A 23,520-nucleotide genomic window follows, 5' to 3' on the forward strand; every position below is an offset into this window, starting at 1 on the left:
AGCTCCACCTTCTTAGTAGCCGATTGAACGAGAGGAGAGCGTGACGACACCCCCCGGTATGCTGATTGGCTGAGTCGCTAACGCTGTTTCTCGGCCAGGCAGTCCTTCGTTGGATAAGTTTTTCTTACGCCGAGTAAGCCACGTGGGCGGCATCTGGTTTGTGCTCAGGAGAGCATCTCGGTGCTAAGGGGAGGTGGTGGAAACGAACGGGGAGTGCAAGACAAGAAAGGCATCACATCGAGGACAAGAGCTGCTGAAGGAAAAGCGGTGGGCTTGGGCCTTTCGCGTCCGTGGAAAGGACAGTGGGGAGCAAACTGGGGCGGGAGAGGGGTGGAAAGAAATAGGTGACTGAACGATGGTGACATTAAAACTGCGTGAGGAGATGAAAACTTAACAGTGACATTTGCATTTCTTTTCGTCTTCGTCCCCAGTTGTGGCAACCATGAGTGTGGGATTCATCGGTGCTGGACAGCTTGCCTTCTCCCTGGCTAGGGGCTTTACGGCAGCAGGTAGGCAGGTACCAGGGGGCTCAGAAGTAGTTTTGATGTTGAATACTAAATGCAAAACCCACTTTTAGTAGAATTTTTGCAGAGGAAAGTATATTTTTCTAAACAAGATTAAAACTTTCTCCAGGTTTGAGTACAACACTATTGGCACCCATCCAGGTTGGTAGTTTACTACCACGTGTATGTCTTTCTGCCTGTCAGCTAGTGTGACCTGGAGGCTTCTGCATACCGCCTGAATGAGAAAAAGCTCTTTTTTGCTAATGTTCTGTAAGAGCTAGAAGAGAGTCTTGAATTAATATTATGCTTGATTTTAAAGTGTACATATGTGTGCTCAGTGAGTTTGTAATGAAATTCCAGCCATAATGGTGTCCTTGCTAAATCACCACCCTCTCCAGAATAACATGTTCCAGAATTAAGTATAGGCGTTGTTGGCAAAATGCTAATTGTTGAGAAGCAAAGGTAGGAGCTATGCAGTGTGTATGCTTATGTTAACTTTTATATTCTTAAGTGGTAGGTTATACTAACTTTACCTGCCAACAAGAACTTGAAGGAAAGGCCCGTAAATGGGCTCACAGGGCTGCCTTGCAGTAGCAATCTTTTTTTTCTTTTGGGTTATCTTCTCATGGGAAGATTCACAAGAAATAAAGCACTACAGTTAAACCCCAGAAAACCCACAAGCATTGCGAAATACAGTTTGAGTCTTCTCACAGAGAAGTATAATTATCTTGTAAGATAATTTTTATGGCAAGGTCTCCAGGTATTTATGTTCTCCCTTTATAGTGATATAACCCTCCCTCCCTGAGTTAGCTGGGTTTCTTAAAGTGAGGGGCAATGCAGTCTTGCATAAAGGATGTGCTGAGAAGGGATAACAATATATACTAATTAAGACTAGATGATAATACTAGAATAGTTCAGTTGGCTATTGAAAGTTCCAAACCAAAACTGAAGATTGCTTTTTTCCCTCCCCAGGGATCTTGGCTGCTCATAAAATCACAGCAAGTTCACCAGATACTGATCTTCCAACAGTGGCAGGGATGAGGGTAGGTTCTGGGTCCTGTATGATCTAAAATTTCTCGTATCCATCCCCATGTCTTACCCAATGTATGTCTTGCTATATTTGCACCAATCATTGCTGTCTTTCCACAATCTCTGGGTTTTTTTTGGGGGGGGGGGGCTGAAATTCCTACTGAAGTGGGACATGCCACTGGCATGGGTTGGAGTTGTGGCTTACTAGTATAGCATTTGCTATGCATATCTAAAGAACAAGGTTCAATCCCTGACATATCTGCTTAAGAGGATGAGGTTGTAGGTGATGGGAAAGATCTCCACTTGAAAATGTGGAGAGCCGCTACCAGTCAGGGAATGCAGTACTAACTTTCATAGACCAATAATATTATTCTGTATAAGGCAGCTTTGACTATTTGTTCATGCACATTCATTCATCCATCACCTATGGACAAAAGAAGAAAAACAGAAGTTATAGCTGCAGCTCTTGTAATGCTAAATACATTTTGGGAGTGGGTTATTCATAGTGTAGAAAAAATGGATGGTAGGCAGTTTGTAATCCTTTTTTTTCACCTTCTGTTTCCCTGCTTATCCCTGGAGGATTTCTGCAAGCATGGTGGGGACGGAGTGCGCAGGAGGACAAGTTTATGCACACCCTTCCCCAAACCATGGCTTATCAACAGTCCCAAAGCAGCTTTTCATAAGTTTGAGGCAGGCACTGGGAAGCAAGTAGGTCTTCATCCAGTAAAAGTCGAGTTGCTGAACTTGTCTGAGTATTTAGCTTCCAAGTCAGCCTCCAGTATTTTTTCCCCATTTCTGTGACCCTGATGGCCACTGACATGCTGTGTGTTGAGCTTGCTTGGTTTCTGCAACATCAAGTGAACAGTACTGCACCTGGTTCTTGGCTAAAATCACCTGTCTAAACCCTCATGCCTGTATTATTTAAACAGAGCTCAAGGAATGTTTCATCTGTTGTTTTCAATTGTATGTGTGTGTTTTCCTCCCCTAGAAAATGGGTGTGAATTTCACCATAAGTAACAAAGAGACAGTTAAAAACAGCGATGTCCTATTTTTGGCTGTGAAACCTCCCATTATTCCATTTATTCTGGATGAAATTGGCTCAGACATAGAGGATCGGCACATTGTGGTCTCATGTGCTGCTGGTGTCACTATCAGCTCTATTGAGAAGGTGAGAATCTATAAGATCCAACAAATCCATTGAAGTTATGCTGAGAGTGGACAGTGGGCAAACAACAGTGGGCAAACAACCCAAGGAGATGGGGTGGCAGCAGCTCTATATGTTTAACCATATAAAAGTGGGGGCTGTGTGTTCAGTTGTAGAAGCAAAAAGAATATGTGGGAGAGGAGTACAGAATTCTTCCCCAGGCCCAAATTGCGTTCATTGGTGGAGCTTAGTTCAGGAGAGGAACTGCAGAGGGAAGGATTCTATACTGCTCACCCTTCCATTCAACTTCCTTCAAAAATAACCCCTCAATTTCATTTCACTACATTAATTCATCCAGCCAAGTAGCTGGAATGCTAAAGAAGTTTGTAGTAATTCTTGCATGCCAGGAACGGTTTCCTGAAAATGAAATAGTGCAGAGTCCAAAATTTAGCCTTACAGAAGCTCTCCAAAAGTCTGAAGTTGTTTGCATTTATGATCTTGATGTGAGTGGAGTCTATTCTTGCTGCTGGCTAGCTACCCCATTTTGAATGAGCCACCCTCAAGCCCTTTCTGCACTTCCTTTGATATCATAGATGCCAGTTTTCCCCCCAGGTAGAAAGTGAGCAAATTTAGAGAATGTATTCAGAAATAGCGTTTCTGGACATGAGATTATTCTTTGGCATATTTCCCAGTTGAGTTCAGATTCTCACATACCACGCCACAGACAATAGGATTCATTTGTCATGCAATGGTATTGATAGTATCATCAGCCATTTGTTTAACTTTACAACTTTATTCTCATGGTTTCCGGCTGTTCCACATAGTCCAGGGGAAAAACATATTCCCGGAGCAGGGCTAGCTGTAAATCTTCCTTTGTTCATGCTGGTATCCCAGAGAACTGCCGGCATTTGATCTCCAGCTTCCTCATAAAAATCAGAGTAATATTTTCTAGGGCTCAGCCCAGAAGGCTGTCACTGGTGAGGGAGAGCTTTTCGCGATGGATCTGAGAATGGTTCTGCTAAGTCTTGGGTCCTCTCTGAAGGTCTGTTCACACAACAGGTCTCATTCACATGTTGAATGTTGGAGAAGCTTGATACACGTTGGCTCCCCTCTTTCTTTGGCCGTTGCTTGATCATGATAACAAAGCCTAATTGGTGATAGTGGACACATGATAATATCAAACAGGTTGTGTAATAGTTGCAGTCAAGAAATAAAGGCATAGTTTTATGTATCTAGTCTGACTCGATGGGAATTCTACATTGAATAATTGTGGTGGTGGGGAATTATCTTACTTTGCATTTTCTCTGTCTTTTGGCAGCTTGCTGTGTAAAAAATTCATTTTAGATGTAAAATGTTAATTTGCTTTTATCACTTTTTGCCTCTGAAGAAACTTTCCGCCTTCTGCCCCACCCCAAAAGTAATCAGATGCATGACCAACACACCAGTGATTGTACGGGAAGGTGCCACTGTTTATGCTACAGGGACGCATGCTGAAGTGGAAGATGGGAAGCTCTTAGAACAGCTGATGGCCAGCGTGGGCTACTGCACTGAGGTGGAAGAAGACCTGATTGATGCTGTCACCGGACTCAGTGGCAGTGGACCTGCTTATGTATGTGCTCTTTCTTTAAGTAAGGGGATTTGCTGGTAAAAGTGCAGAAACCATACTAACAGGGGATAGATTGTCACAGGAGATGCATCAAGCTGCAGTATTTCTGCATTGGGGCAGACCCTTCTGGTCTCCAGAATGTTCTCAGAGCCACTCACTTTCAGGCTGGTTTGTTGAAATCCATACCAGGTCAACAGGTAGAATTCATTGACTGGTATTTGGGAGGGTCTGCTTTAGTATGTTATGGCTCCCCTTTGGATGGAAATATTGTATGATAAAGCTGCTTATTTCTGGTAGGGTAAGCATGGTATATATGCGCAGCTATTGCTGGGGGAGGTGAGTTTTCTGTTCTTCAGGGTGCCTATCCTGGCTTAACAATAGCTTGTCCGATTAATTAAATGAGTTATAATCATAGAGTTGGAAGGGGCCATACAGGTCTTCTAGTCCAACCCCCTGGAGGATCAGTCTAAAGCATCCTGGAAAAGTATCTGTCCAATTGATGCTGAAAGCTGTCAGTGAGGGGGAGTTCACCGCCTCCTTAGGCAGCCTATTCCACTGTTGAACTACTCTTGACTGTGAAATCCCCCCCCCCGATATCTAGCTGATATCATTCTCCACATAGTTTAAACCCATTACTGCGGGTCCTATTCTCTGCTGCCGACAGGGACCTTTCCCTGCCCCCCTCCAAGTGAAAACCTTTCAGATATTTAAAGACAGCAATCATGTCCCCTTTCAACATCCTCTTCTTCAGGCTGAGCATTCCCAAGACCCTCAGCCTTTCCTCATAGGGCTTGGTCCCCAGGCCTCAGATCATCCTCGTGGCTCCTCTGAACCCTCCAGTTTTGTTCGTGTCCTTTTTAAAATTATGCCTCCAGAACTGCACACAATACTCCAGGTGGGATCTGGCCAATGTGGTGTACAGTTGGACTATGACATCTTGCGATTTTGATGTCATACTTCTATTGATACAGTCCAAGACTGCATTTGCCTTCTTTACCACTGCATCACTGAGATTGTATTTATAGGGAACTTCTGACTTTGAGAGTCCCAACTTTATTTCCCTGTGATATTACTTCTGATTCCACAGGCATTCACAGCCCTAGATGCACTGGCAGATGGAGGGGTGAAGATGGGTCTTCCTCGCAGGCTAGCTGTCCGACTGGGAGCTCAGGCCTTGCTGGTCAGTACTTTTGTTTCTTGTTCAAAGACAGCAATCGTGTTCATATACTACCTCTTGGTCTGCAGTATTTGGCTGAAAATATCTCTCCAGCATAGATATCTAAAATACTATGAAATTTTCCTGCAACTCAGATTAGTTTTCTAAATGATCTCACTGCAGTGTCAAGAGTAGAAGGAGGTATGGCAGGGAAGGCTAGTAGGATGTGGGTGGCGATTCAGACCTGTATGCCGCAGAGCAGTCTTCCAATCCTATAAGTCTCTCGCACATTGAACATTCTTGCTTTTTGTGGCTGGAATTGCCTTGAGCAGTTTTCATAAAGATGCACTTAACCAGTTAAATCAAGATGGGCAGCTGTGTTAGTGTGCCTATAGCAACTGAAAGGAGCAAAAGTCCTTTAGCACTTTAAAGACTAACAAAAGCTATGGCAGGCACTGAAGGAGTTAGCAGTGACTCACAAGAGCTCATACCCTGCCACAACTTTAAGGTGTTACAGGACTCTTGCTGTTAACCAGTTCAGAAGGCATTGAAGACAAGATAAAGCTGTTGATGCAGTTTCCCATGAGCTTTTTTTACTCCTCTTTCCAAAACTGCAGGGAGCTGCCAAGATGCTTTTGGATTCTGAACAGCATCCTGGACAATTGAAGGACAATGTCTGTTCTCCAGGGGGTGCTACCATATATGCCCTGCACTTCTTGGAGAGTGGCGGTTTCCGATCGCTGCTCATCAATGCTGTGGAAGCATCTTGCATCAGAACGAGGTACACAAATATATGGAGGGATAAGGAGTAGCCCACTCTTACCCTGGTCTTCTTATCTGCTAACTAAGTGTTTGCTTCAACAGGGAACTGCAATGCATGGCTGACCAGGAGAAAGTCTCGCCAGCTGCCATTAAGAAGACTTTAATGGATAAAGTGAAACTAGAGTCTTCTAGCAACAAAGTCAGCCTGTTCAACAAGAACAATCCAAGCACCAAGAAGTTCTGAGGACTCTGGGCTATCCAGGGCCATGCTTTCTTTTGTTTTTCTAGGGAATCTGTAGTTCTAGCCATTTGGGGGGAGCCCTGTCCTAGATTCAGGGTTGCAGAAAAGTGATATTAGCTTCCAGGTGAGATTATTGGAGGCTATTAGGGACCAGTATTTTCACAGACGAGGGGAGGAACCTCACTTCATACTGTGTGTGTATGGCGGGGGGAGGTGACCATGTTCTTCACTTTGTAGTAGTTATTGTAGAGTTGTTCTGCTTCGTGTAGTGGTTAGGAGTGTGGACTTCTAATCTGGCAAGCTGGGTTTGATTCCTCGCTCCTCCACATGCAGCCGGCTGGGTGACCTTGGCCTCTCCACAGCACTGATAAAGCTGTTCTGACCAGCAATATCAGGGCTCTCTCAGCCTCACCCTCCCTCACAGGGGGGAGGGTGTGGGGAGAGGAAAGGGAAGGCGATTGTAAACCGCTTTGAGACTCCTCGTAGAGAAAAGCGGCATATAGGAACCAACTCTTCTACTACTACTTGTGGATTATGCCTCTAAGTGTCTCCCATTTGTTCTCACAACAAACTTGTGAGGGAGGGTAGACAAACAATGGCAGGACAAATCACCTTAAAAACTTCATAGCTAAATAGGGATGTAAATCTAGACCTCCTAGTCCCAGACTGATACACGTATCCTTTATACCATGCTCTATTAGGCCTGTGGGCAAAAATTAGTATTCTTAATTTAAAGAATAAGGGGCCGGAGTGTGAGCTGAGACCTGAAAGGGCTGGTTGATTGTTATTGTCTGAGAGCCAGCATGGTGTAGTGCTTAAGACAGGCGAACTTTAATCTGGAGATCTGGGTTTGATTCCCACTCCTTCAGGTGCAGCCAGCTGAGTGATGTTGGGACAGTCACACTTCTCTCAGAGCTCTCTCAGGCCCACCTGCCTCACAGGGTGTCAATTGTGTTGTGGAGAGGAAGGGGAGGCGATTGTAAGCTGCTTTGAGATTCCTTTGGGTTATAGAAAATGGGGTACAAAAAACCCAGCTCATCTCATTCTCATCAAAGCACGACTGCTGGCCAGTCTGTAGGTCATTCTGGAGCCTTGTTTGTAATCTTTATTACTTCCTATTACTTCCTACACCTTTGCTATTCCTTCACAAAATATCTGGAATCCAGCTGAACAGCACCTTCTGTTCTCACAACAGTACAGGAAAACTTTGCAGTGTGGCTCTCTGCTTCCCTCCTCCTCCATGCTGGTGAGACAGAGAAGTATTAGAAGTGTCCTATGAGATTACACAACTGGAGCTGGCGAGGGAGTGATCCATTTTAAAATTGTTCCAGTTTATGCCAGTAAGGGTGGGATAACCCTTATTGGGTGTGTTCAGCACACTTGTGGATCTGATTACGTTTGGTTTGCGGGAGAGTCAAAATAATGAATAGAACAGTAATGAGTTACAAGTGGTGATGGAGCAAATTAATGGGTCAACTGTTAACAATAACAGATGAGTACTACAAAACTTGTCTGAAATAAAAATAGTTGTTCACCTGTTGTATTTCACTCAGTTTTCCTCTAGTATTCTCATTTCATTAATTCAGTTTGCCTAAAGCACATACTGAATCCATATGGCTGAATGTTAGGCTCCTTTTGTGCCACATAGGTCTGGCCAAGTGTGGATTGCCTTCTCCTGAGCACTTAGCAACCAGGAGCAGATGTCTCACACAAAGAAGGCTTGAATGAATCCTTAAGGTACTTAACAGGGCAAGCAAAAGGTTCCTTGCTGTTAAAGTCAGAGCCTTGCCTGACTGGTGTGGTTCATATATCGAATCTACCAAAGACATACTTCTGTGTGTCTCACATCCTCCTTGAGTGGAAGATTGCATCTCTTTCCTGCCTTCAAAATCTTCTGAGCCTATGGGTGACTACTGGCCCTGGGCTACTCTTACACTTTGGGAATTTAGGTTTTATCAATGAACTGGAATCTTTGATGCCGTAGATGGGGCTGGAGGGCTTGGTGACAAAGACATTCCATAAGAGCTACTTGTCCATTTCCTGCATAATATGTTGTTTCCATTTACTGGCTTCAGTGCTCATTTTCCTATTTCTCATCCCTTTCCTTACTTTCAGAAGTACTATGTTTTCTATACGGAATAGAAAGAAAAAAGGTGCCTGCACTTTAGGCATGTATGGATACTGTAGCTCTGGGAAGTTTTATGCAGAATACCTCAAGTTTAGACTATTCCCATGGCAGTCTATAATTTATTTCAAGGTGCTTGGAGGCTGACTGGTGAAACTTTTTTCTTTCCTTCTCCTCTCCAAGGAGAAATCCCAAAGTTCAACCTGGACCCTGCCTCTTCCACCTCTCTGTAGGCAGCTGCAGAGGAGGGAATCTGGTGGGTGAGGTAGCAGAAAGAGGAGGTGATGTAAGGCCCCGGAATGTAGGTGGCTCCTGTCATCTATGATGGAGGAGTGCCTACATAACAGAAGAAAGAGAGGCTGGACAGAGGTCCAGCTTCTTTGACCAGAATACATTTGACTTTGAGATATGTTGGCCACCAAATATATTCAGAGCATAACTCAGGTTGCCTGAGGCCAATAATGGAAGCCAATAAGGTCACTTCTGGGTTGCCAGCATAGGGTTGGATCCAGATAGTTTTTTCACTTTATCTTACCCAAGCAGAAAAGCTGGTTGGATCTAACCTTTAGTACATTGAACTTTACGGTAGAGCTGTTTCTGGGGCATTTGTTGGGTTTCCTAGTTTTGTTCTGTGTCTGCGCAAGACATATTCCCCATTGGAGAATAAATTTTACAGTCTAAGACTTGATTATGTTTGTATTTCTTGCCATTGGCAGTTGGTTTTGGGGTTTTTTTGATTCTGGATGATGACATTATTCTTGCTTACACATTGAGATTACTATGGTATGGGATAAGGTTAAGGTTTCCTGATCCCTATTAATTCTGATTTTCTGTTATTTTCCCTACTTTATGGAATGGCATCTGTGGGGAGGGACAGGCCTATTGTCCTTGGAACATTTTAGGAGACTCCATAAGGCTATTTATATGCCAGAGCTTTTAATAGAGAAAAGTTTCTGGGGTTTTATTTATTGAATGGTCAGAAATTGGTGGTTAGGTTGTAATTTTTTAATTATGAGTTGTAAGCCACCTTAAGTCAAGTGGCACGTTTAAATAGAATAAATGCACTTTTGTATTCTGGCTGATTAGGGAAACTGTGAAACAAATAAATTTGCTCTTCAAGATTCTGTAGAATTTGGTCAGCATACAAAACTCTGTTGGATCATGGCCTGTGTTTTTAAATATTTCTTACCTTGAATAGCATTGCAATCATTTTTGATGTATTTCATATTCATATAAAGTTGGTTGTCATTGCAGAGATGTTTTTAAAGAGTTTTAAAACTTTACTAAAATATTCATACTTCATCTTTCTCCTGAACCAGGAGTCAAACTAGTTCATAAAACTTTAAAAGATCCAAGGAATCTTTAATAGTTGAGTTAATAGTTTTAAATAGTGTATGCATCAATAGACTGTTAGTCAAATGTAGTGTAACAAAACAGAAGACTAGCAGTAATTTAAATATTAACAACATTTATTCCAGCATAAAGGTAAAAGTAAAGGTATCCCCTGTGCAAGCACCAAGTCATGTCTGACCCTTGGGGTAATGCCCTCTAGCGTTTTCATGGCAGACTCAATACGGGGTGGTTTGCCAGTGCCTTCCCCAGTCATTACCGTTTACCCCCCCAGAAAGCAATCTGGGTACTAATTTTACCTACCTCAGAAGGATGGAAGGCTGAGTTAACCTTGATCCGGCTGCTGGGACCAACTCCCAGCCTCATGGGCAGAGCTTTCAGACTGCATGTCTGCTGCCTTACCACTCTGCGCCATAAGAGGCTCTTTATTCCAGCATAAACTCTTGTAAATCAGATCACAGTTTCATACGAAATGGAAGAAAATTCTGTGTATGTGTGTACACACATTTCTTAACATTGTATTGAAAGAAGTGAACTGTGACTTGTGAACGTAAAAGAGCTGATATATTGTACCCTGCTTTTTACTACCCAAAGGAGTCTCAAAGAGGCTTATAATCTTCTTCCCTTTCTCACTCCACAACAGGCATCCTGTGAGGTAGCTGAAGCTGAGAGAGCACTCAGAGAAATGAGTGGCCCAAGGTGACTCAGCTATCTGCATTTAGAGAAGTGGGGAATCAAACCCAGTTATCCAGATAGAGGCCCCACAGCTTTTAACCACTACACTAAGCTCATGAAAAGTCATGCTGGAATAAATATTGTTTAAGGTGCTTCTGATCTCCTAGAATAATAGAACCATACAGTTGGAAGGGATCTCCTGGGTTATCTAGTCCAACTCCCTGTACAATGCAGGAACTCACAACTACTTACCCAAACACTGTGACCCCAATTTCATACCCAAGTGTTCTCCCCACAACCAAAAATCTCCAGAATCCAGCCTGGCCTGGAGGAAATTCACCTACTATCCCAGAATAGGTATCGTCAATTCGCTGGGTATGCAAGGAAGGGCCACAAGAGACAAACATTGGCACATCCTTGCTGCCCACCCAATCACAATCTGCCTATGTTTATAAAATCAACCTTTCTGTGAAATGACTATCTAGCCTCTGCTTTTAAAAACTTCCAAAGAAGGAGAACTCATCACCTCCTGAGGAAGCTTGTTCCACTGAGGAATCACTCTAATTGTCAGGAACATCTTCCGGATGTTTAGCCAAAAATTCTTTTGAATTAATTTAAACCCATTGGTTCTGGTCTGACCCTCTAGGGCAACAGAAAACAACTCTGCTCCATCTTCTATATGACAGCTCCTCAAGTATTTGAAGATGGTTATCATATCACATCTTAGTGATTTTCTTGCTAGGCTAAAGAGACCAAACTCTCAACCCAAACTACTCACCATCTTTGTAACCCTCCACTGGACATGCTCCAGCTTCTCTACATCTTTCTTCAGTTGTGATGCCCAAAAATGAACACAGGCTCCCCTGCGTTGCTCTTGGAAATACCTCCCTTCCCTCAGTCAGGGCCTGTCAAAGGCTCCTTCACAGCAGGCCTGAAGGGAGGGGGGAAGGGAGCATATTCACCAGCCTCCTGCCAGCTCTGTCAGGGTCCTGAGGCAAAGTTACAGTTGGACATGACAGTTAGGACAGCCTTGGGACGAAAAGGGCTGGTGCAGCTTGTCCAAGCCTCCGTTCTCATCCTCCTTGGCATCCTTACTGACCTCTCACTGCGGTGGTCAGGGGCAGACTGGCAGCGATGTCTCAAGATTGCCCCTGGGTGGGCGGGCCCTGTCCGAACTTCGGCTTCGCACCCCCTGACTGGCTGGAACTCTGGTCTGTCCTGGTGAGGGCACAATTGGAAGGCACTTTGCGCCCACCTCAACCCTCCTTACTGTTTTATTAAGAGGGACAGATTGAACAACACAGCAGCAGGACAGATCCCTGAGGCACTTCACTCATCATTCCTCTCCAAGAAGATGACGAACCTTTACACCCTTTGGGTGTTATCTGTCAACCAGTTCTTGATCCACCTAATGGTAATAGGATCCATACCACATTTTACCAACTTGCCAATAAGAATATCATGTGGAACCTTATCAAAAACTACTGAAAGCAATTTAAACAATTTCCACAGAATTCCCATGATCTAACAAGGTAGTAACTTTCTCAAAAAAATAGATAAGGCTAGACTGACATGACTTGTTCTTGAGAAAGCCCGCCTCCAATCTTCCGGCACTTCACCTGTTCTCCAAGAATTGTCAAAATAATGGATAGAGGTCAGAAATTACATCTGCAACTTCTTTTAGTACCCTTGGATGCAATTCATCTGGGCCAGATGATTTGGTTTCATTTAAAGCAGTGGTCCCCAACCTTTTTGAGGCTGGGGACCGGCAGGGCAACTGCCCGCCCGCGCATGCCGCGCGCCCGCGCATTGCGCATGTGTGGCCGAAATAGTGCATGCGCTGCACTTTTGCGCATGCATGAAAGTGCAACGCACGCATGACTTCGGCCGCGCATTGCGCATGTGCGCATGTGCGGCCCTGATTCCCTCTCCCCCCCTCCCGCAGTAAGAAGCTTCCCAGGGCAGGGAGAGGGAGCCGCGGCCCGGCGCCAAGGCCTTCGCGGCCCGGCATCGGGCCGTGGCCCACGGGTTGGGGACCACTGATTTAAAGGAACAAGGCACTTATGGACTAGCCTTACAGTGACACTAGGCCACAACTAGATAGCTCCTGAGCTATCCTGAGCGCCCTCCCCACCCTCGCCTCAAGCAGGCCCTGTGTTTTACTGCAGAGATCTGCGAGAGGAAGAGGGAGGTGAGTTGGGTAGGGCGGGTTTGGTGGAAGACTCACAACGAAGCTACAAGAACATTTCATCACACGCTTATGAGGGCGTATGAGATGGCGGTGAAAGCGGCAAAGTGTGACTACTTTGCCGCGGAAATCACGTCCGCTAGCTCTCGCCCAGCCCAATTATTCAGGGTAGTTTGGACCCTTACTGCCCTCAAAGGAGGGCATCAAAATAGTAGTCCGTTGGAACTTGGCTGTGAGGCTTTTGCGAGCTATTTTGCGGATAAGATCTTGTTGCTCTGCCGTGACCTTATTGCCACAGTTGATACAGTTTGTGAACTAGAAGCACCGTGGCTGTTACGGGGGGTTAGGTTTGATGTCTTCAGGCGGCTCTCTTTATCCGAAGTGGACAAATTGCTAGGGTCAGTGAGGGTGACCACTTGTCCCCTTGATCCCTCTCCATCGTGCTTGCTTAAGACCAGCAACCCAGGGATAGGTGTTCCCCTGAGGGAGATTATAAACCTCTCCCTTACATCGGGAGAATTCCCTCAGCGACTCAAGGAGGCAGTGGTTCGCCCTCTACTGAAAAAAATGTCGCTGGATCCGCGGGACCCCGCCAGCTACCGCCTGGTATCACATCTTGCATTCTTGGGCAAGGTAGTTGAGAGGGCCACCGTGGACCAGCTCCTAGCAATTTTGGAGGAAACTTCGGCCCTTTATCCATACCAGTCTGGCTTCCGTCCTAGCCATGGGGTGGAGATAGTGCTGGTTGCCTTACATATTATCTCGGCGCCAGCTAGACTGGGGTGGGTCGGCCATTCTCGTGCTATTAGACCTGTCAGCCGCATTTGATGTGGTTGACCATGAGCTTTTGGTTCACCGCCTCGCTGATATTGGGATTGGAAGGGTGGTTCTTAAGTGGCTAACCTCCTTTCTTGAGAACAGGTCACAGAGGGTCGCTGTGGGGGAGGAGTTATCCGACTCTTTTGCACTCCCATGTGGGGTGCCACGGGGAGTGGTGCTCTCCCCCACGTTCTTTAGCATCTATATGCGTACTCTGGCCCAGCTGGTACGGAGTTATGGGATTCAGTATGCTGATGATACCCAGCTCTATCTCTTGATGGATGGCAGGCTGGATCTCCCCTCAGAAAGATTCACCAGCTGTTTGGAAGCAGTGGCTGGGATGGATCAGGAGGAGCTGCCTGAGACTCAACCCCTCCAAGACGGAGGTCCGTTGGCTAGGCCGAAGGGAGCAGGAAAGGCATCTTCCCTACCTGAACGGGGTGCAATTGTCATCTGTGCCCCAAGCCAGGAATTTGGGAGTGATTCTGGATGCCTAACTTTCCATGGAGGCCCAGGTCACTAAGGTAGCCCGGACAGCGTTTTTCCTTCTACGCCAAGCTCGGCTACTAGCGCCCCAACTGCCCCTGGAACACCTGGCCACTGTGATCCATGCAACAGTCACTTCTAGATTAGACTTCTGTAACTTGATCTACACGGGCCTACCCTTGTCCCTAACCCGGAAGTTACAGCTGGTACAGAATGCAGCTGCACGGGTCCTCACGAAATCATCTTGGAGGTCCCGTGTTCAGCCGCTGCTGAAGCAGCTGCACTGGTTGCCAGTTTGTTTCCGGATTAGGTTCAAGGTTTTGGTATTAACCTTCAAGGCTATACACGGCTTGGGTCCTGCATACTTGAGGGACTGCCTATCTCCTTATGCCCCCCACAGGGCACTTCGCTCTGCAGGTAAGAATCTGCTGATAATCCCAGGACCCCGGGAGGCACACCTGGCTTCGACAAGGGCCAGGGCCTTTTCACTCCTGGCCCCTACCTAGTGGAATGAGCTCCTTGAAGAGCTGCGGGCCCTGTCAGAGCTCTTTGAATGTGGCAGGCCTGCAAAACAGAGCTCTTCCGCCAGGCGTTTGTCTGAGGCTGGGTAGTAGCCCAGGGGCTAAGATCGGGCCCCTCTCCCCAGAGGGGGAGGCCAGTATTAGACTGGTCTGGTTCCCCAGAATGTTCCACCCTATGCCCAATTATCCATCCATTCCCTTCTGCTCATCCAGTAGGCTTGTATGGGAATAGTTTTTTCTTAATTGCTATCATTGTGACTGAGTCATTGTTTTAATGCGGTTTTAATGGGGAATTTTAATGGTTTTTAATGTACTATATTTGTATTGAAATACTGTGAATCGCCGCAAGCCAGTTTCCGAGACCGGCGGTCATACAATCAAATAAATAATAATAAAATAATAACTCCCATCCCTCATCACGTGAAATAAGTTTGCCATGTTGAGCATGATTCCCATCAGAAGAGAAAACTGATGAGTAGGAATTGAGCAGTTCATCCCTCTTCATCACCTGTTACAGTGTCACATGTCCCTGCAATGGTCCTACCATGTCCCTATTCTTTTTCATACTTTGAATATAACTAAAGAATCCTTTTTTGTTTTTAGCATTTCTTGCTAGCCTAAGATCCTGAGCCTTCGGAGAGGGTGATATATAAATACAATAAATAAATCATACTGAGCTTTAGCTTTTCTAACATTTTCCCTACATGCATTGGTTATTTGTTTATATTCCTCCTTGATTATAAGGTGGTCCTTCCATTTCCTATATGAGTCTTTTTTAAATTAGTTCTTTTAAAAGCTGTTTATGGAGCCACCCTGGTTTCTTTAGGTTCCTCTCAGTTTTCCTCCTCAAGAGGTTTGTGCCTTCAGTATTTCAGTTTTGAGAAACTCCCAACCTTCTTGGACTTCCATCTCCTTAAGTTTTTCTGATCACGGGATTCTGGAAACGTTTTCTAAGAATCAGAGGGGCAAAACATTTTCCGACACCTCTGGGTAACATTCTTCCATCTGTTGTATTGGGTTCTCCTCTAATTGGTGAGAAACCTTTCCCACCTCTCCCAATTGCCCTCCAAAAAGTGCTCCATGAGTTCTCCAAGAACTCTTCACCCTCCTTTACAGAATAAAGGAGTACTACTAACTTGCACTTGGTGCATGCGTATTTAAAGTTACTCTGAGGTAAAAATACCTCATGTGACATGCCACAGACAGTGCATGTCACAGCCTTGGTTTCATCGTCAGCTACTCCGCTTTGATCCATTGCGGGAAGAACCAGACCCCTTCCTGTTTTGTCTTTTCTATAGGGCAGGGCTCCCCAACCTTTTTCAGCCCATGGGCATCTTCAGCTGTTGCATGAGGTGGAGCCAAGCACTATCAGGATATGAGGTCATGCATAACTAATAGTACTCTTCAACATTTCAGGTAGAAGCTCTTTTAAATGCCTTTTAAAGTGAACATATTATTTAAAATATATTTCACGGCTTACCTTCAGTCAAACTGTAAAAACTGCGGTGGCAGCAGCTGCTGAAGCAATTTTAAAATACCTGCACTGAAATCAGATCTCCAATGGCCAGCTGGGCAAAAGTCCCTTATGTCCTACCATGCCCACTTTCTGAAGCACTTGACAGCCAGAAAAGTGTCAGTGGGTGCAAGAGACCCACAGTCACCATAGTGGGGACCACTGCTATAGGCAAAAAAACCAGCTATCCAATATGATAACAGCCATTAATGAAAAGATTCAGCTCCTCTCATTTCATCTAATAGTCTCCCTTTTCTAAGAAGATGGGATTAAATACTACCCACAAAAAGTAGGTTTTGAGGTCTGTTCTCATCTTCGTCTACCCTTTTGTACAGTGTCTGAAAAATCTGAAACTAAATGGCTCTGGAAAACTTACATAGCAAAGTGAACTCCAGAAAATACATATTGCCTGGCTGTGACGTTTTCCTGCTGTACAGGAGGGTTTTGATAAAAATTGTTTAGTTTTATCTAATTTCTTGTTGCTTCTGTAATTGTCTGACACATTGTGGCCTAAATACTGTTATATAAAATCATAACCATATCTTCCTGCATAGAGAAAGCACGATAAAGAAGAAATTGTGTGTTGTTTATTTATTACATTTTTATACTGCCCTCCCTTGCAGCTCAGGGCAGTTCACAGAGAACATGAATCCAATATGACAGATACAACACAAACTCAGTAACTGCATCAACGTCAACATTTAATCATTCACTATTTAAACCACTTAACATTTTGACCATAACAGCAGATTGGCCAGATCAAAATTTTGACCATAACAGCAGATTGGCCAGGACATGCTCCATGGCATGTCCAGTAGGTGTATCTGATAGGAGGGGGTTCTGGAGGGCCCAGAAGATATTGTTGGCTCACTGGCCCCAACCAAAACCATGGAGGAAGAGCTCCATTTTTTCAGGCCTTGCATAACTGTGCTAGCTCCAATGGCCCAGAACTCCTCTGGGAGCTCATTCCCCCAAGTGGGGTCAGGACAGAGAACAACCTGGCCCTGGTTGAGGCCAGTCATGCTTCCTTGGGGCCAGTTGGTGCTAGCTGAGCATAGTGCTCTTTGAGGGGCATAGGGAGAGAGGCTGTCCCTGAAGTACACTGGGTCCAGACTGTGTATAGCCTTAAAGGTAATTACCAAGATCTTAAACTTGATCCAGGATTCAAATGGTAGCCAGTGCAGTTGTTAGAGCACGGTGTAGATGTGGGCTCTCCACGGTGATCCCATGAGGACTCTGGCTACTGTATTCTGTAGCAGTTGTAATTTCCAGAACAGGGATAAAGGTAGGCCCATGTAGAGTGAGTTGCAGAAATCCAATCTGAAGGTGACTGTGGATCACCGTGGCTAGACATTCCAGGGCTACTAGGCTGCTAGTAGCTTGGGGAAGGTGGAAAAACACCAGCTGTGCTACTCTTGTGATCTGCGTCCAGGATCACACCCAGGTTCCTGTCAGAGTGAGCTACTGACAGTTGCACCCCATCCATGCTTCCTCACTAGGACCCTTTCTGACCAGCCACAGGACCTCCATCTTTAAAGGGATGAGACTGCTTGAGCCATCCTATCACTGCTTCCAGACATCTGCCTAAGGACTCTGGGGGGTGAATATGGGCGGCCATCCATTGGGAGGAAGAGCTGGGTCTCATTTGCATATTGATGACACCCAGGTCCAAGTCTCCATACTAGCAGGGCAAGAGGGTATATAAAGATGTTGAATAAAATTGGAGAGAGGACTACCACTTGTGGCACTCCACATATGAGCTGGCAGTGTCTTGAGTGTCTCTAATTGCTAACCTCTGTCCATGACCCTGGAGAAAGGATATCATACATTGGAAGGCTGTCCACTGTATTCCAGTGGCAGTGAGCTAAGAGCTCATGGTCGACTGTGTCAAACACTGCTGTAAAGTTGAGTAACACAAGGAGTGCTGACCCGATAATTACCTATTAGACTAGCTGTTAAAATCCCATTAATTGTCAATCTTGAAATAAACATGTGCACTAATAATAATTAGTAATGCTAAACTGCTTCCTGTTGTGTTCTTAACATGCTATAGTATAAAGGATATTCCACCAGAGGGAGGGCTTGCATAATTTAGAGCTGTTCTATCTTAAGACACTGTAAAGCAGCAATTTTAAGCAAGCTTAGTAACTACTAGTGAACTCAGTAACATGCTTCGCTTCATGCTGCTGAAGTTCCATTGAACCTGGTCAGTAGGAAGTAGAGATGGGCACGGACCAGAAAATGAACTTTAAAAATACTTGAAAATGGGCCAGGCAAGTGTTCACAAAGCCACGCCCACCCTGAGCACATTGGTCCATGTAGGTATTTTCACCTTTGGCTGACTCGATGGTCTGTTGGGGGCATGGAGTTAGCTTTTCGGCATGTATCTCTCAGACACCAGAAAAACTGACTTTTCTAGAAGAGGGGTTGGGGGTGTTCTCCTGTAGCCATGGAAACTTCAATCATACCTTTCTTAATTTATAGGAACATGTTGCAACCAATAGGATCTCTCCCATTCTTGCCCATGGGGGCAGCAAGCATTCTGCTCTTTGTTCTAGCGTGGAGTGGGTTGTGTGCAGGAGAGTTATAGAACAAATGAAGGAGGGAGAGAGCTTTGCTGGTCTAGTAGACGGGGGAGAAAGGACTACCACCTTCTGAGGTATCAACTTTTCAGCTTCAGGTCTTTCCCTGGTGGTGTCTGGCTGTTTTTCAGAGAGAGCAATCACCCCTCTCTCCAGCAATTTTAGCAATGAATTTCTTTTCCTGGTGTTGCATAAAACTTCACTATAGTCTGTTTTTTTTTCTTGTTTGGCTTTGAGGAAATACCACTGTTAGGGTGTTTTGTGGGGGGCACTCAAGGTTTCCTTCTCGTTATTTTTTCTTGGAACAGGGATTCTGCAATTTCTCTCCCTCCAAGTGTGCCCACAAATTAATCTACAATTTCTGCCTTTCCCCAGGTGTCCCCACAGTCTAAAATTTCTATCCTTCTCCAAGCTTCCCCACAAATAAGTCTACAATGTCTATCACTCTCCAAACATCCCTATGAAGAAGTCTACGAAGCCTATCTTTCTCTCCCAGTATACCCATCCAGAAGTCTACCATGTTCATCTTTCTCGCAGCAAACCCACCCAGCAGTCTACCAAGCCCATCTGTCTCTCCCAGCTCACCTACCCAGAAGTCTACTGCACCCATTGATCTTTCTGCATACCTACCCTGAAGTTGTCCCTAGCTGTGGGCCCTCCTATCCTATTCAGTCCACACTGGCCAGTTCATCACCCATGACTCCTCTCAAGGATCTTCTGCTGACAAATATGCACATTGTCCAAAGTTTAGTCAGCATTTTTGAACTTTGGTTTTCTGTTTGGCTCCCAAATCTTCTTAACCACCAATGTCATCATCATCCTCTTGCTTGCGGGCCACCAACCTCCAGCACGCTTCCCTGGAGCAGACACCACTTTGCACTCATCTCTATAATCTGTAACGTGGTTGCTACATGGCATCATTCCATTCTGACTTACATGTTGAATGTCATAGTTGGTCAACTCATCAACAATCAGTCCTATCATGCCTACAATACATCAGTGCCCATCTCTCACCCCAAAACCTCATCTGAAACATAATGGAGTGTCTGTCTTCCAGTGCCTACTGACCCCAAAGTACAAGAAGTGTCCCTACCCAGAAGTCCACCAAGTCCATCTATCTCCTAGTATACCTATCCATATATCTAACCAACCCTTGATGGAAGAACAGTATGTTCTTCTATCTGCAAGGGTCATTCTCATCCACCAGTTGCACAGCTTTTGGAGGGGCGTACATGAGTAGTATGAGGTGTATGGGACACCTGCCCAGCCATATGAACCAATCTACCCTGGCAGTCAATAGTGTGATAGGATTGCCGCATTGCACCATCCCATCTTGGGTTCTGTCCTGAATATTGGGGGTGATCCAAAATCTTCTGCATGGGCATAGTTTCTGGCTCCTGCATTGAAATCTTGTGTCTAATAGGAATCAATTCTGTACATACCTCCCAGTATGTCTACACAGAACTTTACGAAGCCTGTCTTGCTCCTAGATACCCTACCCAGAAGTCTACAAAGCCCATCTCTCCCACTACCAAGAAGTCCACTAAGCCCATCTCTCTTTTGGTATACCTACCCAGAACTCTCCCAGCACACCTGCCCAAAAGTCTATCACATCCATCTATCTCACAGCAAACCCATCCTGGACTCCACTATGTATGGCTATCTTCCTGGGTGCCCGCCCATAAGCCTACTAAGCCCATTTCTCTCCCAGTACACAGATCCTGAAGTTTATGAAGCCCATCTCTCTCTCCCAGCGCACCTGCACAGAAGCCTACAAAGCCTATCTGTCTCCCAGCAAACCCACCCAGAAGTCCATTAATCCCATCTGTCTCTCAGCATACCCATCTAGAAGCCTCTAAAGGTGCGATATGGATACCTCTCTCTGAAGGTGTGGAGAGGTGGGTGACCACCACCCAGGGCAAAAAGGAGATGCTGAAAAATTTGTTTGTAGGGGTTTGAGGGGCATTACAAACCTTGAACATGGTAGACTTTCTTCCCAAGCTCAGCAAGCAACTCCTGCACCAAGAAAAAAAAGAGAGAGAGAAGGAAGCCTTGATTGTCCCCAACAAAATGCCCTAACAGTGGCCTCATTGGAGAGAGGACAGTCTCCAAGAAAAACAGCCAAACACCACCATGCAAAGAAGCTTGGTAGTCCTTTCTCCCCCACCCCCTCCACCAGACACACTATATGTCCAGCAAAGCTTTGTCCTGCATTCGGTTGTCTACAGTTGTCCCACATGCCACCCACTCCATGCTAGAATGGAGAATGGAATGTGGTTGCATGTGAATGCTGGAAGCATATATAGCTTACTGTTCCCATAGGTAAGAATGGGATGGATCCCATTGGTTGCTATGGATGCCTGTCAAGTACAGTGAGGAGAGCTTGAAGTTTATATGGACACCACAGGACACCTCCAAACCCTCCTCATGACATGTCAGCTTTTCTGCCATGTGAGACATGGACACAAGAAAGAAAATCCACCCCTCACAAACTGCTGAGTCCACCAAAGCCAAAAAGACCCATATGAACTTGTGTGCTCTTGGGGGACACGGCTTTGTGAACAAGAAAATTCCCCATTTCATGCATTTTTGAGGTTCATTTGCGATCCGTGCCCACCTCTAAAACGAACCCAACAAACCCAACTGGTTCTTGAACATCATGGAGTTTGTAGAAGTTCCATGTTCAATGTTCGTGATGGTCCTGGGCCCACAAACTCCCATAAGTGGCCTTACTGTTTTATTAAGAGGAACAGATTATTGGTAATATACATAAATGTTCTTTACAGAATGATAATATATCAAAGCTTAAAAATGCTGCATTGAGTTTATTTCTGGACTGCCTGAGAACCTGACATAGTTTTCTTCAGACCCGTAACATTTTGTATTGTGTATTTTTATATTGACATTTTCAAGTCTGAGGGTCTTTTGTCCATGGGGTTAACAAAGTTTTACATATTATCAGTCACCTAAAAGGAGAGGTAAGGTGAAAGAGACTGTGTGTTCATGCATCTCTGAGTGCTGCAGCTAATAGTGTGTGTGTGTGTGGGGGGGGGGTGACACAGATGTATGAGAGAAAACAGTATGAAAAGGGCAGAGAACTCAGGGGCTTGGGCTAAGGGTATATGAAATGGGATGGGTGAGTGTCCACTGACACCCTTGTTCTTGCTCAATGTCTGTTCATGACCTTTTCTGCAGCCTTCTCTTTCTGTCTTTTATGCATCCAGAGTAATTGTTATCTGTATAGAGAAAGCCATCTTGATTTTTGTTATAACTATTGATGGTGTGGGCCTGGTAACCTGTCACAATTCTATAAAATGTAGTTGACAGATTGTTCACCAAATGTTTTGATGAGGCCTGTGTTATAGAGCTTTCCCTAAAGAATCGTTAAGCATCTTTTTAACCAGCCCTGTGTCCTTTTTTAAACAGTGTTCAAATCTATCCTTTATTATATCTATACAGTTTATGAAACCTTTGCCCCAAAGGAGGCAGAACCATTTGCTATTAATTCATATATTAAGACAATATATGCTATTCAGCCATGAAGCAAAAATTAATACTAAACAGTTGGTCAGTCCAGGTTAATCAGCCAGGCAATGCTATTTGGTCAAAATAGTAGATTATTTGACAACGAAATTGGCAAAAACTGCAATCCCAGTCTGTTGGAGTCAGTGGATTTAGGAGGGTATAGTGACTATAAGAATCTTGTAGAAATCAGTAACTGCATACTGGAATTTCACTTCTGGGTGCAATGTTAAATGAGAAATGAAGATGTTTCCAACTATTAAGTAGTATAGTTAGAGACAATGGAAGGCAGATTTCCTGGCATTTTCAAGGATTCTATTAATCATTAAAATTATTAAACGTGCCTGATCCTGAAAGAATAGGAACGTGGTATATAGCCAATACTGAATCAGTAACAGAAAATGGCAATAAGAATAGAATTGAGCAATATTGTGAAGGGAGTGGCATCTACCTTTGCAAGGCAAAAGAAAAATGTCCCATTGAATATTCTGCAGTGTAGTAATGGTGTGTAATAGAATTTTAATAAAAATAAGAGGAATGAAAATCCCACACGTAGCAGCTTTCCAGCTGAAGAACCATCAACATGGTTGCTTACTTGCTCAGTGCATCCATAAAGTGCTGAGCTGAGTGGTTACAATCTCTTTGTTTGTGGCTCAGGCTGTGGTGTAAGTGGTATGTGCACTAGACTTATATGAGATCACAGAATGAATATAGTATGAGAGCAAATGACTCAGGTACACATGAAAAATAAGTAAATCACCTACCTCCATAATTAAGGGAGTCACTATTTGCTGCAGCCTGCCTTTTCAACAATGTACAACATAGGGCTATCAGTTCCTGAACAAAGGTCAGAGGTTCTTTTCCTGGTGTAAGTACAATGTATGCTTTCCCAGTCCTCTTACTCGGAAGAGCTGTTCAATGGTATGCTGCAAGGAAAGCTGTTACTAGGCAGTTAGTTCAAGCAGTTTCTTCATTAAAGAGGAGATTTGCTGAACTGGTATTTTCTCTGGAAAACAGTGATTGCACCTATCCATAATGGGCATGAGGTCTGAAATGCATTTTCATTTCACACAACATTACAGCTTTCATGGTTGCCCCCTAGGAAGAAGAACACCTAGGGGCTTGGTTGCCCTAATTTCTCTTTGCACATACACATAAAACTGCTTCTCTGTTCCTACTGTTCATCTTACTGTGTTTTAAGATTCAATCTTTGTGGAGCTTTCTGTAACCAAAGTGGACAATCTGCTAGGGACAGTGAGAGCAACCACTTGCCTCTTAGATCCTTGTCTGTCATGACT

The 23,520-nt window shown here is 44.7% G+C and overlaps 1 protein-coding gene and 1 long non-coding RNA gene across 4 annotated transcripts; one reads left to right on the forward strand and one right to left on the reverse strand.

Moving 5' to 3' along the window:
- The first annotated feature begins 108 nt into the window (after positions 1-108).
- On the forward strand, positions 109-9,718 carry PYCR1 (pyrroline-5-carboxylate reductase 1). 3 transcript variants are annotated; one of them, XM_077328053.1, is made up of 8 exons: positions 109-267; positions 432-509; positions 1,476-1,546; positions 2,521-2,700; positions 4,064-4,285; positions 5,370-5,462; positions 6,056-6,219; positions 6,303-9,718. In XM_077328053.1, the coding sequence occupies exons 2-8, from the start codon at positions 443-445 to the stop codon at positions 6,442-6,444; spliced, it is 939 nt and encodes a 312-aa protein (XP_077184168.1). In that variant the 5' UTR covers positions 109-267; positions 432-442; the 3' UTR covers positions 6,445-9,718. The 3 variants fall into 3 exon arrangements, with proteins under 3 accessions (XP_077184168.1, XP_077184170.1, XP_077184169.1); XM_077328055.1 differs by having other exon boundaries at positions 113-133; XM_077328054.1 differs by having other exon boundaries at positions 131-257; positions 430-509.
- LOC143832918 (uncharacterized) lies at positions 2,767-23,014 on the reverse strand. Its single transcript, XR_013229452.1, has 3 exons — positions 22,987-23,014; positions 20,674-20,716; positions 2,767-3,823 (listed from the first exon to the last, which is right to left on the reverse strand). It is a non-coding gene; the product is annotated as an uncharacterized LOC143832918 (long non-coding RNA).
- Between the last annotated feature and the right edge of the window lie 506 nt (positions 23,015-23,520).

The sequence above is a fragment of the Paroedura picta genome, chromosome 3 (genome assembly GCF_049243985.1).
Source record: "Paroedura picta isolate Pp20150507F chromosome 3, Ppicta_v3.0, whole genome shotgun sequence".
NCBI lineage: Eukaryota > Metazoa > Chordata > Lepidosauria > Squamata > Gekkonidae > Paroedura > Paroedura picta.

What these genes read in the sequence shown, in the direction of transcription:
- PYCR1 (XM_077328053.1), top strand. Translation starts at nt 443, where the DNA reads ATGAGTGTGGGATTCATCGGTGCTGGACAGCTTGCCTTCTCCCTGGCT. An exon ending in CAACAGTGGCAGGGATGAGG is followed by an intron (nt 1,547 to 2,520) that starts GTAGGTTCTGGG and finishes TTCCTCCCCTAG; the next exon opens with AAAATGGGTGTGAATTTCAC. An exon ending in GTGGCAGTGGACCTGCTTAT is followed by an intron (nt 4,286 to 5,369) that starts GTATGTGCTCTT and finishes CTGATTCCACAG; the next exon opens with GCATTCACAGCCCTAGATGC.